We start from the raw sequence: 20,796 nt of genomic DNA, 5'->3' as shown, positions 1-20,796 counted from the left end.
AAAAAATAAACTAAGAACATAATGAGACTGGCCATCTACAGGGAGTGAGTGAATATAAGACAGCGGGAATGACAGGGAATGACATTCGTATATTTCTTACTTTTAGAACCATGTTAGTGATTCACAGACTGAAAATAAAATTTTGGATTTAAAATATAATTTTAAATAAAAATTCAGAAAATGGGCATAAAGTTCTAAGAAGGGATACATACAGAAATAGATAAACCAAACTATATCGCAAATGAATAATCTAACTATGCTAAAGAGGAAATTTTAAATTAAAAATAAAAAAGTAAGAAAAAGAAAAGCCCAAATACCTCCCAACAGAATACACGGGTTTGATACAGCAATAATAAAATGTAATAAAATGCAATAAAGCACTCTGGAGTCAAGACTGCTTGGATTCAAATACTTGCCCATTTATCCACATGCTAACTGTGTGACCCTGGGCAAGTTAAAGTATTACCTCTTTATGTGTAGGTTTCCTAATCCGAATAACAGTATCAATCTCATGGTGCTAACGGTAAATCTCAAATAAAACACTACTCATGTAAAAAGCTTAGATTACCAAGCATATAAGGATTTGGTTAAGTATTTGCTATCATCAACTACTAACAAAAAAAATTAAAAAAACTTTGAATATGTGGGTATCCAGGAAACATACATAGTAAAAATGGAGTCCTTGTCATAAAGAATTTGGAATTTCCTAGTAGTCAAGGAATTTAGAATACCGAGATCCGTATAGCTGGCTGGAATCATCTGGGACATTTCATAAGGGAAAAATCTAACATGGGTCTTTATATACATACAGGATTTCGTTAGCAGAAGAATGGGAGTGATATAGGAAGCTGAATACAGCAGAGAGGCCATAAAGACCAATGACACAGAGCGTTGGAAAGCGGAGTATTTGGAGATTCGACGACACTATGGAAGCTCCTGAATGCACACTTGAACTGGGCAGGCTTTATATCCTAGACTATGAGGAACCACAGAAGATTTGTGTGTGAAACAACACGACCAAAGTGAACTATGGGATTATTCTAGTATTGGTATGTAGAGGGGACTGGAAATGAGAAGAGCAGAGGGAGAGTCTTACTGGTGGTTAAGCCAAACAATGACAAGGGACTGACTAGAAGAGGAGTGATGAGAAAAGGAAAGAAGGGCTAGATCAACAAGGCAGCGAGGAAAAACAAATCAACCAAATTTGATAATGGTTTCAGGTAAAGAGGTAAGAGAGAATGGAAGAACAGGAACGACAAGGTAAATACAACCATTAGAAGGAAGAAGGAAAAATGAACAGGAACCAACAGAAACAATTTCTGTTGTGTCTTGAAAGTTAAGTCAGGCTTGTATGAGAAGCCTTGCCAATTTGAGGTAACAGTGCAACATTCAAGTATCAAGATCTAGTGGGCACGTGACAGCATGGGCCTAGTGCTTGGGAGAGAGAACTCTGAAAACAAAAACTTCAATTTTTTTTTTAAACCTTTTGAGAATGTTTGAGACATTCTACAACATAGAGACAACAGACTGTGTGCTATTTCAGAGCCGTGATCACCTCTTATTTTTCTATCACTTAATATTTAGCATAATTGCTTCCTAACACACAGGAGTTTCGCAGGAAAATACTGCAGAGGTGGGAGGGGCAGAGAAGGGCACAGAACTGCGCAGTTTATTACTGGCAGAGCCGTGACACAGCCCAGATCCTTGACTCTCCACGACACCGTAACACAGAGACGACCTCTGTACATCCATGCACAGGATCCCCTTTATAAAATGGTGTAAGAAATGAAAATAAAATGAACTGTGGGGATTGCTAGGTTTGGGTGTTTTTGTGTGTGGGGGGGAAGGGGGTGGCAGTCACAGTGTTGAGTCACAGATTCAAAGAAAATTTTTCCAGAAAGGAGGCACAGTCAACTATCAAATGATCATGTGCCATAAGCAGTGTTTCTCTGTCTTCTACACCAGTGACATCCAAGGTAGGGAGAGGTCACTTTTTGAAAGTATAAATTAGGAAATTTTAATCTACCTTTCACAGCATTTTAAACACGAATGACTCATAGCAGTGGCTCAAAAATATTACTGCAATTTTCAGTAAATTTTATCTCTACAAAATACACAATGGGAAATAAAGCTGCTTTAGTAGGTAAACTGAACAAAAACATGTACCATACATGAAACTGGAAGGAAAACAAACAAAACAATTGAAAAAAATAATCATTTACATGTGTTGATAGCAACAAAGTCCATGAAATACCAAAGGTCTTACCTTAAATCTCTTGTCCTGCAGTACTTTCTTGATGGCAACCAGTTCTCCTGAATCACAAAGCTTGGCTTGGTACACCACACCAAACGACCCATTTCCAATCACTTTAGTGTCTGTGTAGCTGACTTCCTGTGGCCTGTCTGGACCCTGCCCAGGAGTTGCTACCACTGTGGTCACCTTACTGCCATCCTTGTCTCCTAAAAGAAAAAGGATACAAAGTGAGTACTGTAAAGGATTAGAGAAAATTGCCAAAGTACACAAAGGAAACTATATTCTTTGCCACAAACTATTTTTTTAAGTGCTCATTGTAGTTTATCATATAGAATTACTTCAACTATTTGTTTCAATTGTAAGTAATTTTAATGAAAACACCAGCACCATGAAGTTGAAAGTACTTTTCTGTATTATCCATAAGGGGAAGAAAGGTGGACCTGCCAGGGTTTGACTCCTCATCTGCCTGACCTGTCCAATTCCAACAGCACTAGATTTCCCCAAGGCTGCCTTATTTTACTTGAAAATATGTACAACTGAAAACATCTAAATATGCCAACTCTATTCAGACCACTCTGCCTTTAGGAAGGTAAGGCTTTGAGTTTTTGCTTCTCCATAGCTTATTTCTTGTAAGGAAATAGAGCAATACCTCTAAGAGAAGGGTCAGATGGGGAAAAAGAACCAGGAAAGAATGTTAACTGGGGGGTAAGAGATGTAAAACTTAAAAGAAAATCAAATGTATTCTGAACTGAGCCTCATTCATAAGCAGCTCGCTGGCTCTGGGGTCTCTGCCCACTCACGGCCCCTCTCCTTCCTTTTGTGCCTTTCCTCCTCCCCACTCCCCCAGTAACAAGCCAAAGACTCTCTTCAATTCAAGCTCAAAATCCACCTCCTCCTACTTGACTAGGCATAGTTCACAGTCATCTTTTTTTCTCAATTCTTAAACAATTCTAAACCATTCTATGGCTACCTAGCACTTGATTTTAGAGAGCTTTAAATTGTTCTTTTACTGATTTCAAAATACACAGATTCTACTGACTACAAACAACCATTGTGAAACCGCAGTTATGACTTGTGCGTCTTCTCCCTTCCCTGAAAAATCTAAAACCAATTCTCAGTACAATGTAAGTCCTTAGGCTCACTGACTAAATTGCACTTCTTCTTTTTATCCTCTGCTACTCCTCCATTATATCAATTTTATTTTCAAGATGCTAACTGAATTCATACTAACCTAATAAAAGAAAAAACAATGTAATATTTAACTCTAGATACCAAGCCAAGATTATGAAATATTCATCTGTACCTTACATCTAAAAAGATAAAAAATATAACCTAATTTTTCAATGGTTTGAGTGTTTTCCCCTACCAAATATAATATTGCCAGATAAATGAATATCTAAAATGTTAGTAGCATATTATAACCAATATTTATTGCCATTTAAGCTCACAGAGGTATTAATACAGACAAAAGTCAGTAACAGGCAGTCTATATCATATAATGACCAGCTATCTTGAACATATAAGTCTTTAGCTCCAAGGTGAAACACCCCAACAGGTAGGATTTAGTTAGCACAAATCCAACACTACTTGTAGAAAGAATAACTCAAGTCTTGTCAACACAAGCATTTGCTTAATGCCACCATTTGCATCTACGACAGTATTACACGTTTTACATGGATATAAACCCAGCACAAGCCGACACATACTCAGTTCTCAAAGCTTTCAAATGCTCCCTTCCCATCTCACTTACTAGTAAAATAAATCTTAACACACTTGCTAAAAAAAACTAGTTTAATCTGAGTTCTAAATCATCATGCTCCAATCCCCCAAAATAGTCAATATTACTTTTGTTTCTGACCATACTAATCTCAACTACAATTGTTCAGATTGACTATAAAACTTACTATAAGTTATTTTCTTCTTCATTTGTAAAATAAACCTGCCTTTACCTGTATTATGGCACTTCTAAAGACAGAACCACAGTCTTTTGAACTTAAACTCTAAATAAAGAGATCTAGAAAGTCAGATCCAGAAAGATTAAAATCCAAGGTACTGAATACATTTTCTTATAATCTAATTGTCCCAAAGAAAATAAAAAGTAGCAGTGATTTCAAACAGTCTGACACCTCCCTAGATCATCTTAGTTAAAACTACTATATCGGGGGGGAAAAAAAGTCAAAAACTGTGAATTAATAATTCCACTGAACAAGTTGCTTGCAAAATTTCACAGGCCTAATTCACAAAACAAAGCATCATTATTATTAAATTAAGATAAATTAATAGATTTTAAGGATGACTGTTGTATTCCACAATCTTAACTAAAAAACAAAGGCTGTCTGGGATATAACCAAAAATTATGCTTTTCTACTATATAGCCATATTTAATAAAGAAAACAGTAGTTACAGCTTAGTGCTTGCTCCAGTAAGAGAATTTAAGCAATATGATCATGTGTAATGACTTTCCCCTCTTGCTTCCTCTAAGGTTGCATTTCCAAAAAAGAAAAAATTCACATTTCAGAAAAACGGTTCAGAGCCCTCAGAACCAGCTGTGAAAGATACCCGTCACAGCCATGGGATTCAGCATCTCTTCAATCTCAACTACTATACATGGGAACATCCAATCCAGCCCAGCATCAGAGTTTGCATTAGGGAAAATGCACAAATGAGGTAATTGTGCAAAAATATTAAAAGCAGAGTAGAAAGATAAACAGGTCATACAGATGCCATCACTTGAAAGAGACGCTTGAGGCCTCTTAATTTGAAACTGCAATTGGATGTGAACAAGGAACAATCCTTTCACCTTCTTGTGTTATCTAGTAAAAACCTACTTACTATCTTAGCAGAAAGTAAAAGATTTATTCTATTCTCTTTCAAGCAGTTAGAGAAATTGCTGAGAACTCTTACAGGCTATACTCTACTAATGTGCAATCCCTATGTATACCAGGAACAATAGCTCTCAGGCTTTCTACCTCAAGCATCCTGGAATTTTTATTCTGGGATATCCACCACCTGACACTGCTCCATCGGAGATCTGAACTAGCAGAGCTGTGAAGAAAGGCAAGATAGCGCTGGGGATGACTTGGCATGAACACGAGCAGCGCACGGACAGTCAGCAGCTAGTGTGCCAAGGAAAAGCATGTCACCATTTGGCCTTGTAATTTGTCGACTTAGCAAGAAAATAACAGCTGTGCAAAATTTCACTGTACAAAGAACTTTCCAATTCATTGTTTCATCTACTCTAATACTTACAACAAATGTAGATATCTATTATTATTTTACTATGTAAATGAGGAAAGTGAGACTAACAGACTAGCGTGTCCAGTACCATAAAGCTTGAGCAGAACTCTTCAGTTGCCTCACACTGCTCTGCTGTATTTTACAACCTTCCTACTACAGCTGAAAGACTAACTTCATATACTGTTATTACCGCCCCCAAAGTAGCAGTTGTTTCTGAAAATATGATGTAAAAAGAGTAATTAGAGAATGAATGATCTTTTACAGTTTTCAGACCTTAATTATTCACTTGTTAATAGCTAAAAAGCAATTTCTAAACATACTTTGACAATATTAGATTTTGAAACTTATCCCAAAGCAAAAGCATATGTAAAACAAAAATATAAAACAATTGATTCTGTGATGTTCAAATTAATTTAACATTTGCTACTAGAAATTGGATAATTTTGGATTTTAGCAATAGAGCATTTTAAGTACTGTACTAAGAGACCAAAATACTCCTAAAAACCTAGAAATCATAACAAATGTGCCTCGTTTTTTATAAGAAGTCTCCACTTCGCCCAATACTAAACTTTCCAGAATGCACGGTGCAGTGAGTCTCAGCAGTTACGATAAAAGTGGTGTCCAGAAACTGCCACCGTCTCCCAGGGACAGCAGCAGCAGAACAGCAGGATTAGGGGGCTCCAGTGCTGCTCCGGCCAGGGGACCCCTGAGCTCCTCTAGTTCAGTCAAAATTCACTCAGGTGGTATTAATTTCCCATTATAACCAGCGCACAGAATTAAATCCCCTACTCTTCACCACAATGGAGAAATCTTAAATATATACATCACAATAGATTCCTCATGAAGCAATGGAAAGATGGCATGCAACAGCACAACAAACCACTTTCTACTGAAGACTGTTAAATATAGAATACGATTTCTATAAAAATTTCTGGCATAGCCCAAAACCGTAAGTGCAGCCTAGTTCTCAATCTCTCAAACACAGGTTTGTATCTGTAAGCAATACTTGGTGGTCACATTTTTTAAGCCTTCTGAAGTCACTCCTCGGACCAATCCACCCTGAGATGAACAAGTAAGTGTTAAAGCATAACAGCCCATCCACATCCAAAGTGTGCAGTGAGCATCCAAAAACCAAAGGCCACTTCAAGCATGTTTAAATATTTAGGAGGTATCTGACACGGGCATTCTCATTTTATATGAATGATAAATTCAAAATTGAACATACTTTAGTCAGTTAATTTAATGTTCCTTAAGATTCGTGAGCAGAGAAAAGGTAACAGCTGTGACACTGTAACTTCTAGAGATATGCTGATAAGCCATTCTACTGATACAAACTGAAAGAAGTCAGTAATGACTGTCTCTATATATCTTCTTTTAACTCAAGAATAAGGTCTCCATGTAGAAATAAAGGAAAGTTTAAAGTCTGTAACAAAAGCCCAGAGAAACAAAGTATCTTATGAAGTTTTACCTAACAACAGTAGGGGAGGTAGCATTGCCTATTGTTTCCCCAGCAGGAAGAGAAATACCAGATACCTATGGTACTCTATTGAAAATAATTATTATATAAATTACTCAAACGAACCAAGAAGAACCTTATTTTCAGACACGATTAAGATTGTCTGAAGGGTAAACTGACCACTGTCAAATTTTCAGGTTTTCAAATCAAAGTTCAAACAACTCTTTATCCTAAGTAACTGCTAAGGAACGTATATTAAAACAAGACGTTCTCCCCAAAATAAACAAAACAGACTGCAAACATGAAAACAACATAAAAATTAATAAGCAAAAGAAATAACAACTAAGGAACTAAGGTCCACAGAATCAGAGTTAGACGAATTCTAAAATAAATTGTCTTGTCACGAAACAGGGCCTCTACCCTATTACGTGGAAGCTCTGGCCAGAGCGCAACTGCTCACGTCTCTTGGAGCAAGACTATGAGGAAAGAAGGGGAATGCCAACCAAGCAGCTGAATCAGTCAAATCAACCCTCATGATCAACAGCACGATATAAAAAAAAAATTAGGGCAATTTCCATTAACCTTGACACTATAAAAATCTTTCTCGCAGGGCCTTTTCCCTTAGATACCACTCATCTCCACATGATTCTACCTAAAGGACTGGGAAAAAACAAAACAAACAGAAGAATTACTAAATTTTCTTTGGGGATAGGAAGGGTAAGCAAAAGGAGAGGCAGGGAAAACAAAATGGCCAGATGGCATCCGTGGGCTGGCTTTAGGAGATGTTTGCCTATATATCACTTCTAGAAATAGGAAAACACGGGCTGGCAAAAGACCAAGATGAGACAGAAAAGATTCCAGAGTCACAGACAGCACAAGAATACCGCATTTTGAATCTCAGGAAGATACCATGCCAAATGAATTAACAAGCAGAAATCTGAAGAACCAAAAAATTCCCCTTAAGAAAAAACTTCAGTCAAATTTCTTTCCTTACGGAAAGAGGGGCATCACGGTATAGTATGTACGCCGAAGTCATACAAAGGTTTGAATCATATATTCTACGACTTAATATCTATAAAATGGAGATAGCTGCTATTATATAGGGTTGTTGTGATGATTAAATAACAGGTTATGCAGGGTTGTTGTGGTATTTTTCCAGTGTACATCACATAGTGGGTACTCAATAAATTATATAGTTTCTCTGAACTTTGAATTATTGCCAGTGGAAACAAAAAAATATTTTCTGCTCTGCTATGCACTTTTCACGTGTCCTACGATAGCACTTATCACATGTCTTATCATCATTAAGAGTCTGAGCCCTCACTTGACTAAGAGCTCTTAGGGTGGCCAGACATTATCTGAATCATTTACATTTGCCTGGCGCTTATTAGCACAGGGTCCAGCACGAAGCAGGTGCTCAGCAAAGGTTTACTGCTGAATTTAGGTAAGAATCACTCAAGCAAAGAAGTATTAGAATTTAGGAACTGACTACTTCATGCTAAACAGGAAGCAATGCTTTTGCTTCTCCTGTGCTTGCACTGATCAGATACAAATCTCTAGGGATACGGTACATATAACGGTCTTACAAGTAGTAAAGCAGAATAGAGGGCTTACTGAAAATATAGTAACAAGAAGTCAAAACAAATGACCCAATGTGCCACATGTGGATTTACTTCCAGGTGGAGAATTGCTGCTCAGTAACTAACAGGCGTTCCCATAATTCCGGTTTCCTTGGCGCATCACTATGCAGCACTGGGTAAGAAGTGGGCAAGGGCGCCTCTGAGGTCTGATGTTCAATTTACATCAGTACAGATGTAAGTAAGTATATTCCTTGAGTACCATTCACAGCAGACGACAGAATCACCTGAGAACGTTTACTAAAAACAAAGAAGCTAGAATTTTACCCCTAGAGAGACTCAGTAGGTCTGCAGTGGGGCTCAGGAAACTGTTTTTAATAAACACCCCTTCAATGATTCTTAATGCAGCTCCAGCTACCATACTTTGAGAAAAACCAGAATACCATTTAATCCCTACAACTTTGCGAGGTACTCATGTTAATTTAACAAACAGGAGAAACTACAGTGTTCAAAAAAGTTTGGTAATTTGCGCAAGGTAAACCCCTTCAATAAAGTGTACCTATAGGATTCAGACCCATCCATTAACTCTAAAACCTGTACCCTAATAATTACTTTGCTTAAGACCATTCCATAAAAATAACAGAGGGGTTGTGGTCCTAAAATCAACTTTACATTTTTCCGAAACTGAAAATTTCAAATATTTTACAGAAGATTCTGATGAAAGTATCTATTAGATACCCAAATTTTTACTTTGAAACATCCATGCTCCTTTCAAACTAACTTTAATTTTTTATCTTCTCTTAAAACCCAAATTTTACTTTAAACCAAACAAACCAAAAACCAGAATAAACCATGCTAATTTTCAACAGCCTGAACTTAAATATTACTTTCCTTATAAGAACTGGAATCAAGCATATTTTCGTTTTTTTCTAACTCCAGTGAACGGGAATAAAGTCAAACCAAGCCCAAAATGAACAAATATTTCATTTGGTCTTAAGCCCTCACTTGAAATAATATCAAGATATATTTTAGAAACAGGTTTATTTCCCATGAAAGTCTAAGAAACTTGCAGCATGTGTGTAAAGACCTTCTGCTTTTAGGAATTTATATTACAATCTTTAAGTCTTAAATAAGCTTATCCGTTTGATTTACAAATTGGGGGTGGGGGGAATAGATAGTACATTTAAATTTTTCTTAATGAGGAAGTTTATCATATTACCAAAGAAACAGTACACTACACATGGATGGAAAGAATAAGTGGTAAACACTTCAACTAAAGAAACAAATTACTTTAAAAAACACAATGTCAAATATATGGTGATAGAAAGAGAACTGACTCTGGGTGGTGAACACATAACGTGATATATAGATGATGTGTTATAGAATTGTACACTAGAAACTCATGCAGTTTTTTTTTTTTTTTTTTTTTTTTTTTTACGGTACCAACGGCCTTTATTGATGCAAACCTGAAGTGGAAGAGGAAGGGGATACGACAGCTCCGGCACCTGGGGCGGCTTCACAGACTTCGTCGTAGCCCTCAAAAGGGAAACTCATGCAGTTTTGTTGACCATTGTCACCCCAATAGATTCTAATTAAAAAAAAGATTCACTGATCCAGTGGTAACACTTCTGGCAACTTCAGTCTTCAGCAGCCACGAAGAAAGCCACATAATAGTACTCACAGAGCGGATATATTTTATTCTAGTCTTCAGTGAGCATAATATTAAAATCAATGCTCTACAAAAAATTTTTAATGGATTAGGTCTGTGTTTGGCTCACCACACATCCCCTCGGTCCTCAATATTGCTTTCTGACAACCCAAATCCCCACAATGTAACAACTCACTCAGTCTTTCCCCTGAACAATGATGCACTAAAGTAATCCCCAACCTTAAATCCAAACAGCTTTTCTTACAGCATGACACACAAACTTACATACATTTTTACATGCCTTTTAAACCTGGTTATAAGCCTGAAGTATTCTGTTAAATTTCAGATGGAAATAGAGGGAAAAGAGCAGCGTGGGACTTGTCTTCTTCCAGAAAACTTGCTTCCTCTTGGTTGGTCCTCTATGCTTCACCAATTACAATTCAACAAAATGGATGAAAGGGGATGCTGCAATAAATCAGAAAGTCCCAACCGGGCAGGTGATGGTGGGCAGTCAGGCCCCAGGCCTGTAACTTCTCTAGTGAAAGGTTTTAAGCAAGCCCTGTCCTTTGTTCTTGTGCATCTAGGTTAACACACCTTTGAGACGCCAGAAGTAACACCCCTGGAAGGCTTAGCCACCCTCAAGAGAGCATATCATCTTAACTAGCCTGTAATCCCTGCTTCGCTTTCTCCCACCTTCATGTAATCTTCCTTACTTTTTCCCCTCCTTAATTTCAAATGCATAAAAGACTGAAAAAGTTCTTCTTGGGAGCATTTGAGATCTTGCTTCCAGGCAACTGCTGTCAGTTTTGGCTCAAATAAAATTACAAAAAATCTTTACAGGTTTGGACTTTTTTTAAATTGACACAATGAATATCTAATCCATGAGGGCAGCAATCATGTTACCACACACTTAACGCTGTGGGCTCACTTTATGCCTATGCACATAACAGGCTGTAAATATTTGTTCATTTCTGAGTAGACAAATTCCTACAGGATTCCACTATACTTTGATAACTGCTAAAGGTCTAAAAGTCCCCATAAGTACCTCTAACGCTTCCTCTAAGATGACAAAAGGACCCTGTCATCACCCCTCGAAAGGGCCGAGTCACCCAATGGAATAAGAAGAAAATACAAAGACAAAATTCACTGATCTGGCAATTTTTCCTGGGACCAACCCTGATCACCATACACCATCATCACCCGTCATCATTACAAACATCGTATGTGTGGAGCACCTGATATTTTACAAACATATTTAGACACATTACACCACTTTATCCAGGCAGCAGTCCTATGAGGGAGGTAGAGCCAATGCTAAATCCAGAAGGAAAGAACTGAACCTCAAGAGGTAAGTAAAATTGCTCAAGGTCATTAATATTGAAAACTACAACCCAGGTCATCCAATTCCCAAGTTTAGTAGACTTTCCAATGCCTATAAAAATTGGAGGTGAATCAAGCCATTTATTTCTATTCCAAAATAAATCCATAAAAATAACTCAGTCCAGGAGCTGGCCTGGTGGCTCAGGCGGTTAGAGCTCCATGCTCCTAACTCCGAAGGCTGCCAGTGCAATTCCCACATGGGCCAGTGGGCTCTCAACCACAAGGTTCCCAGTTCAATTCCTCGAGTCCCGCAAGGGATAGTGGGCTGCGCCCCCTGCAACTAGCAACGGCAACTGGACCTGGAGCTGAGCTGCGCAACCTCCACAACTAAGATTGAAAGGACAACTTGACTTGGGGAAAAAAAGAAAAAGAAAAAGTCCTGGAAGTACACACTGTTCCCTAATAAAGCCCTGTTCCCCTTCCCCAATTAAAAAGAAAACAAAACAAAACAAAAAACCTTAACAAAAAAATAAAAAATAACTCAGTCCAAAATAACCACACATTTTAGTAAGCGTCCTCACACCTTTTAATATTAAGGCAAAAATACCTTTTGATAGCAAAATACTTCATTTAGCCTGAATGAAAAAGTGTCTAAATTTTTGAGTAAACGGAGAGTCGGAATTCCCGAGGAAAATGGAATCAGTGAACTGATAGTAAACATTTAAATTTAAGCACTTCAACAGATTTATCAGAATACAAAGCAATAGGCCACTGGTTAACCACAGCTGCTACTTTTGCAGGAATAGAAGTACAATTGCCTGTTTTTGTTTTTTGTTTTCTACTGGTTTATTCAAAATAAGAAACACTGGGGACTAAAACAGCAGTGAAGCATGATTTTTCTAATCAATAAACAAAAAAGGAATATAAAAACTAAATTTCTACATCACATAGTTTTAGGTATCTCCTGTTAATTTACCCAAGCTACAATATTTTACTTTCCATACGTTTAAAGATAACAGAGCATGTTTGCTTATAATAATAAAATTTATTTTTCAAAAGTACCCCAAATGTATATAATATTTAGACGGTGGTTGCTGTCCCACATCACAAAAAACCACCTCTAAAATGTGTACGTATATAAATACCAAGGTAGCACTGTTCCTCACTCCCGTTCTAAACAGAGCCGGCACCAGCACCCTTTACTGACCCGCAGCGCTGTTTAACCCAGCGTCCTGTCTTATCCTCGTCGTCCCCTCTCCCCCAGCAGGAGACATTCACCACATTGCTATCCTCTCCCTTCATTCCCTTAAACTGCCGATTCTTTTTATGTCAATTAAATCCACCTCAGGCAGCATTCTAGGTTAAGTCACCTTCTTCCTCCTCTGCCCCCAGATCTTAGTTACCTGAGAAAACTTCCCCTCCCTTTTTCTTCCCTACTCTCTGCATTCCACTGAAGAGTTTATTAAAAAAAAGCCTTAACCACAGCAGGTAAGCAAAAGAATATAGCATGAGTTGAAAAGCCAATACCGTTAACCTATAAAGCTCATGGAAGTATTCAGAAAGATCTTGCCAGCATTCCATAAATCTCTATCTACTCCTTATCTCCCTCAGATTAAATTCTTTATCAACCAAGTGCCAGCATTCAGAAAATTTTTGAAAACTAATTTTTAGGGGGGGTTCTAGTTTTGTTTAATACTATTCTTGCAACATTATTATTTTTTCACTGCACATATAGGTAGACAGGTATCTGAGTTAATCTGGCGTAGTGAGACTTTTGTAGGATAGCCTGGGAACCTAGACATTTTTATTTTACATATTTACAAAACTTTCAGTGCAAAATATGTTCTGGACACTACTCAGTACTCTTCCAATAAGAGCTATGTGTGAACAGTGTTCTGCCACAACCAGCACTTTTTCAAAGAAGCTGCTCAGTTTTCAATAAATATTTCAAAAGCTGTAACTTCAAAAGAGAGTTTCTGAGTGCCATGACAGACTGTCCTCCACTGTCCTGTGCGCGCAAAGCAGCGTGGATGAGCCGCTGGGGCTCAGCAGAGCCATGAGGACGCACGGGGGGGGGGGGGCGGCACAGCAGGGCTGCCTCTCGAGTCCTGCAGAAACAAGCGCGCTTTTTCCAAGCATCTTATGTACCCTGTCAAGGATACCATTCAGTTTCCCTCAACAGAAAGTGCAAGAATATAATTCACATTATATAGGAATATAGAACATATATTTTATATATCAACCTTATAACATATATGTTGTATCCTAACCTTACACCCTTATTTTCCCTTTACCTTAATTTCTCCTCTTATGTTGTGGTACTTCTGTTGTTGTAGCGTATATATTTATGTTTAAATCTTTACTGGAACATAGCAGAGTATAAAATTACATCCACCAAGTAGCTGATTGGTTCAAATATTTAAAGGGTGTCTGTTACTATACGCGCCGGGCCTGTGCTGCAGGCTGGGGGAAACTGCCAATGGCACAGACTTGATGCTAATGGTCAGGAAACTGCGAGTTAATGGACAAAACAGACAATTATGAAAAAATAAGTGATAATATCATAGGAAAACCATTTACACAGGGCAAGTATAGTAGGAAAAGCATTCTGACAGGGAACACAGAAGTCTAAGACACGCAGCTGGAAAGGCTTCCCAAATGAGTTGTTTTATCTAAGCGGTGACCTACAGTCTGAACATGAGGAGCTGCGCTACCATGGAGAAGGCTCCGAGTTCCTGTGCATTCTGGGAAAGGACAGCAGTGCAGTGAGGCTAGGACAAACGGTGCAGCTAAGGAGATGGGAGATAAGGCCAGAGAGGTGAGCAAGGACCAGGTCAGAAAGGGCCTGGGAAATCATGGTAAAGAAAGGAGGTTTAACCTCAGAGCGCCGTGAATCCCAGGAAGAGTTCAGCCAGGAGCCGACACAATCAGATTTACACAGTATCCTTTATTGAGTGCTTGCTGTTTTCCAGGCACTGTGCTCAGTGCTTTATGTACAGGACTGCAGTGAATCCTCATAGGGTCCTACGAAATCTATAAAGGAAGCACTATAATTATTCGATTTTACAGATCATGAAACTAAGGTTTACTGAGGGAAAGGAATCTGACCAGTCACACTGCTAATCCTGGTAAAGCAAGAATTCTAACCCAGGTCTTTTGACTCCAGAGCCTAAGAGTCTATCAACCTCATTTAGAAAAAGGTTTGAAGTTCCGGTTACGATGTAGAGAAAGGACTGGGTAAGTACAGACCAGAACTAGGAAGACCATCTCAGCAGCTGTATAATTCAAGGGAGAGATGACGACTGTGAGAATAAAAAGAGAAAGATAAATTTGAGAGATACTGAAGAGATAGAATCAAAAGGCCTTGGTTGGGATTTCGGGGTATGTGAGAAAGGCTGAGAGGGATGAAGTAAGAATGACTCCCAGGTTTGTGGCTTGAGCAACTGAGTTAATGATGCAGAACGGTTAAGACAAAGGCTCTACAGCCAGACTCCCAGCTCTGCCATTTAAAAGGGGGGAATCTGGGACTATTATTTAACTTCTCTAGACCTCGGTTTCTTCATGCTTATGATGGAGATGATAATTATACCGAGAAGAATTAAATGAACTAATTCACGTGAAGTGTGTAAATAATACTGGCATCTAAATACTCAGTGTCATCATTCCCACCACCACCCCAGTGTGGGAATTATAAGAGAAAAGGGGGAAGGACAAGTTCAGTTTTGAACATATTGCAGCTGAAGTGCCTGCAGAACCTCCAAGCGGCAGAAGTCACACTTATGGTTCTGAACTGAGAAAGCACTTTGGACTAAGGGTTCAGACTCAGGAGGCACAAGCATCCGGATGATCACTTCCGCCACCAAGCTGAGTAACACGGCTGGGGAAGACTGTGTGTGTGAAGCGCGAGAACAAAGGAACTCAGGAGAGCCTCGTGAAGAACACAGATACTCAAGGGACAGATAGGTATAAAGAACCTGCAAAAAGTGTCTTGAGAAGTGGCCAGAGAAGTAGCAGAAAAAATGAGACGCTAAGGGGAGAGTGTATTTCAAGAAGAATCAACAGTGCCAAATGTTACTAAGAGGCAAATAAGATAAGAATGGAAAGGTATTAATTGGATTTAGTAATAAAATCTTTCCCCTTAACGTTAAGTCTATGACACATGGCCATTGCTGTCCTATTAGGAAGGTAAGAGGTAACTTGCATTAAAGAAGCTATGAATATAAGGTCGACTGTTCTGAGTCCTATTAGAAAGGAAACAGATATTCAGTCCAAATGACTGCCAGTCAGGAGAAAGATGAATGGACTCTTAGAAGATCATGAAAAGAAAAACAGTATTTGGAGTTTAAAGAAAAGAGCAAAGCACTGCAGGTTTTAGACTGAACAGACACAACTGGAAACAAAATTCAGAAAGCATAAGGCACAGTCAGAAATAATTAATTCAAATAGGTTGACTCCCATTGCATGGGGGTTCTGAATGGTAAAATTTTTGACCAAGGGATATGGAAGTAATGCAATAATTTAAATGTCTTTCCTCTCTGGAAAATGCCTAATTATCCTTTAATTCGCTGCTTTTTTGCTACCTCTTCAGGGCCAATTAGGTAAAGATAGACTAAACTTTATGTCCTCAAGTTACTTTCTATTCATACCTCTTATGACATTGCATGATAATTGTTTCCCTAACTTATGCTACTCAAGGTCTTGGTATCTCAGCAAGCCAAACAATCTATGTGCCCAAGAAACATTTTCTGAATAAACATATACATGATTACAAAAAAAAAAAAAAAGGTAAGAAAAATATGTTCTAAGTTCCAAAACAACTGATGAACTCTTACAACACAATCCATTTATGGGCCATATTTTTCACATAATCTGGGGGGGCAATACACCTAAAATATTACAGATTAACTAGTTAAACTATTAAAGTGGAAATAAGATAGGGTACCCCCTAAGAGCTTTACAAGAGTCTCTTTATGAAAACTAAAACAGGTACGAGTTCTGTCATTAATTCCATTTTTGCAAGGGACACCACTCATTTTCAAATAGTGAGTAATTTTTAGTTTACATCTACAACTGTGCAAGTAATGATGCTATGTTCATAGTTACTAAGGAATATGCTTAAGAGAAAACTACAAAATGAAATTGTCCCAACAGATTTTAATTACTAGGAATCAAATCCATATTGGTTTTTTGTATTTGCCCCTCTGCCCTTCCCTCTGAAAACGGGCTTAACAGCCCCCAACACATTCCCCACAAAAAAAACAGACTTTAGAGATCCTAGCAATGCCATTCAAATAGGGCAAAGCCAGGCCCATGTCTCCACAGAGGAAGGGGACTAACAGACCAACTGGGTCAATTCACAAAGCAGAGTCCACTTAGTATTTCTCCCCACAAAGCGCTGCTAAAGAGATGCTAACTGGGCTCTGTTAAAAAAAAGGCCACTAGAATGACACAGTCCTGCACTCACAGTGGGACTATAATAAGACTTGGCTCCAACTGCCACTGCTTAAGAACTACGGCCGACCCTCTTGCTAGTGGGTCACAGAAGAGCATGCTGGGACACCCAATGCCAGAACAGAGCGCGGCCCGCACTGCTGACGCATTACTCAGTGTCAGAAGCCCAGGGACTGAAAGGCAGGAAACACTTTCTCTTGACAAAGAACTTTCATCTTAAGTCTAATAGTGACTGCTGGCTGAATTCCTTTTTATACCATACCCCCACCGTCTGCAGAAACACTAGAATACATACTCCTTTTTAAAAGAAATCGGGAAAAGTGAGTTCCATTTAAAAGGGGGGTGGGGGGACACAATCCTGTACTTTGAGTATTTGAACTTCAATAAAACATCTGTATGGCTTTATAAAACATTAATTCTCACATGTGTTTATGCTATGCACATCCTTTCTATTTTGTAAGTACTCTCTTATATTGTCACACAGTAGGCTCAGTGACAGAAATCTTGAGAACAGAAAAGGAAAAAAGATACAGAATTTTTGGTTCGAATACACTGTCATTATTAATCCATCACATGCTTAATAAGCACTACCTGCATACCAGGGAGGTGCTACGCTAGGAACTGGGGTCACAAATAGATGAGTAAGACAAACAAGGCCCCTTCCTTCATAGGGCTTCTGTTCAAAGAGAATCTATTAATGAAATCTGGATTCATTACTTATTCAAAACCTGGGTTCAGCATCTCTCATAACTTAATAGAGCCAGGTACCCTACTAATTATTTTCACATAATACTTCACTTAATCTTAACAATCCTGTGAAGTGCATGAAATTATATCCATCTCACAGATGACAAAACTGAGGAAGTTAAGAGACTTATTAGAGATCACAAACTAATAAGAGGGGCCAAATAAAAACAGCTGTTCTAACTCCATTGCTAATATATCAATCTGCTTCTAAGTAAAGGCCGAACAGGAAAAGGTACTACCAGGTGCCCAGGTTATGAAATTAATTCATGTGTAGAAAAAAATGCCCAAAACCTTTAAAAACGTTTCTGGCAGGAATATATATGCAAACAGGACCAAGATTCCATTGAAGAGTTTTCTGAGTGCAGTCCCGCCAAGACTCCATCCAATACAGCCCTCCATTCTATACACCTTCACGCTTCATAGATGACAGTGTTGTCACATGCCAGTAAGTCAGCTCCAAGGCCTGGCAACCCCAGGAATAGTGATGTGCACAATGTCCTGTCCTCAGCAGCCCTGCCCAGCTCCTGCAGGCTCACACTATGGCTGCTTTTATGGGTCCATCATCTCAAATTTGGTCTTCCGCTTTTCCTGTTGCCTCCCATTTTTCCACTATTATTGTCTTTTCCAAAGAACCCTGCCTTCTCCTGATGTGCCCAAAGTAGGACAGCTTCCGTTTTCCATTTGTTATACATAAATACATAGACACATAAATACCGCGATACGTGAACACATAAGTGAATAATGAGATACTTTGGAATAAAAGTTAGCTATCAAATAAGCATCTGTAGAGCAAACCTATTTTCTCACCTGTTTCCATGATCAAAAATGTAACGACAGACCTACAGAAGAGACCCACAGCAGACAGTTTAAGGCTTCACGATTTGATATGGTAAACAGTCCTGTGTTACTCATTGCCTTGCAGAGCAACACAAAGCCATCTGACCTATTTACTTAAGTGTTACTTTAATCGAGAAGAAAACTACTACTTCCCCTATCTTGAGACCCCCCACACACACACACAACCCAGAGTTGCTTACCTTGTCCCAGGTACCTGCACTGTCCAAAAAGGGGCAAAGTAAACATTAAGGGAGAAGAGAACAAATGTACCTAACAATCCAGGCACCATGAGAGACAGAGAAGAAATGGTGGATCCCAGAGGCCAATAACAGCAGCTGAACCTCGCCAATTTCATTAACACATCCATCAAAGCAAGTGAAGCAACACCCTCCTGCAATAAACTGTGTCCCACGTAGACAGTAGAACCCGTAATTTACAAATGTCCTTGGAAAACTGAACTGTTGGATTCCAAATAAAAGAAAGAAGATTTTAGTTGGGTTATTCAACTTCTTGGGTAAGTTAAATATTCCAGATAATCTAGCCAACAACATAAATGGTCCAGAAATTAACCTGGTAGTGACAATGTTAGGTTTTCCTATGGCAAGGAATTTCCAGACTCATATTTCTGGGCGAGTATAACAGACAATTCTTATAGTATCTGTCCAATACACACACACAAAGCCTAATTAACCACTAATTTTCTAGTTTTTAAGCTTACATTTTCAACTATGAGCAGTGTTACAACACTGTTACACACACACACACACTCCCTCTATTCTCTGAAACCCCCCCCCACTGGATTGAGCACCTGAATGTATACACCCCAGTGTCTCTTTCTAAACTAGACTGTGAAAAATCAACAATAAATAACAAACTCCCAGCTTTTATGGGCCTATAGTGAGAAAAGCAAATATTATTCATACGGATTGTCCAGTTATATAATAACTGAGGTAAGAGTATATAAAAGAGAATTACAGGATACAATGGAGCCCACAATGAAGGGTCTAAAATCTGATCAGGGTTGGGTCCCCTGAGAAATTGGCATTTCAGTTGAAATTTGGAAAAGTATGAAGGGGAGGAGGAACAGTGGGGTGGGAAAAGATAATAACAGCACAGAAAAAGAAAAAGGTGAAGGTATTTAACAAAACATGTGAATAAAAGATCAAATATTGCATGATGCTGTTTATGAGATGTTCACAATAAGCAAATCTACGGAGATAAAAGGCAAATTAGCGGTTGCCTGGGGCTGGGGGAGAGGACTGCTAAAGGGTAAGAGATATATTTTGGGGATGATGAAAATGTTCTAAAAGTAGATTATGGTGGTGGCTGTACAACCCTGTAAATATTCTAGAAATAACTGAACTGCACATTTTAGATAAATGAAACTTATGGTGTGTAAATTATATTTCAATCAAGTTGTTAAAAATAAAATAAAAAACCATCCTCCTTAAACGGGGGAGAGGCAATGTGGTTAAAGCACGGTGAGAAAAAAAGAATGGAGGGGGGTTGGAGAAGAGGCCAGAAGCTTTATCATTAGGCAGCTCTGTAGGCCATTCCAGTATCACTAGGTTTAATTAAATGACTTCTTGTCTGATACCTCAGTACATATTCATTGCAACTCAAAAACAGTTATTTGAAGAACAAATCCACTACCTTCCCCACACTGGCTTTACATAAACATCAGATAAATAATTTGACTACTTTAGCTGGTAGACATTTTAAATAAAACTGAAATTGCTGAGAAGTGAGTGGTGTCTAATTAAGCAGATCATAAAATTAAACATCTTGCCCTGCTATATTTAGAAAGACAATGACTATCAATGAAAATAAAACACCTGTGTTGTTTTAATTAAACATTTTATCTTTTAGGTAGAGAAAGTGGAATGAATCAGTATTACCACTATTTCTCCCCCAATCACTCACAAAGTATTTTAATTACCAAAAACTCACCATCAGTAACCAAACAATGGATAGCAGAACCAGCTTTTGCTATAAACTATGAGAGAGGGGAACCAAGGAAAAAACTTGAAAATGTTGAAGCCACGAGCAGTATGGCACAGTTCCTAACACTGCTCATACGTCTAGAAGCAGTTCTGAAGGAAAATGGTGAACAGACAAAACAGAATTCTCTGCAATACTCCTCCATATAGTAAAAAGTGGAACATGAAAATGCAGTACATAGCTATGGAGGTGGGTGGCAAGGAGTGTCCAGAAAAAGTCTATAGCTTATGGTTTTTACCCGCAAAAGCCCCTTAGACATCACCTGTGA

The 20,796-nt window shown here is 38.5% G+C and overlaps 1 protein-coding gene across 5 annotated transcripts in view; it reads right to left on the bottom strand.

Annotated features, from left to right (window-relative positions):
• Positions 1-20,796, bottom strand: part of GSK3B (glycogen synthase kinase 3 beta) — a 190,281-nt gene that overhangs the window by 122,245 nt on the left and 47,240 nt on the right. For all 5 annotated transcript variants that reach the window (XM_074331491.1, XM_019729652.2, XM_019729653.2 and 2 more), the window contains exon 2: positions 2,267-2,460. In XM_074331491.1, the coding sequence (XP_074187592.1) occupies positions 2,267-2,460 (194 nt within the window). The remainder of the gene's footprint in view (positions 1-2,266; positions 2,461-20,796) is intronic.

This window comes from Rhinolophus sinicus, linkage group LG01, assembly GCF_036562045.2.
Source record: "Rhinolophus sinicus isolate RSC01 linkage group LG01, ASM3656204v1, whole genome shotgun sequence".
Lineage (NCBI taxonomy): Eukaryota > Metazoa > Chordata > Mammalia > Chiroptera > Rhinolophidae > Rhinolophus > Rhinolophus sinicus.
Note: the sequence above shows the minus strand (reverse complement) of the source record. Positions and strands in the feature narration are given on the sequence as shown.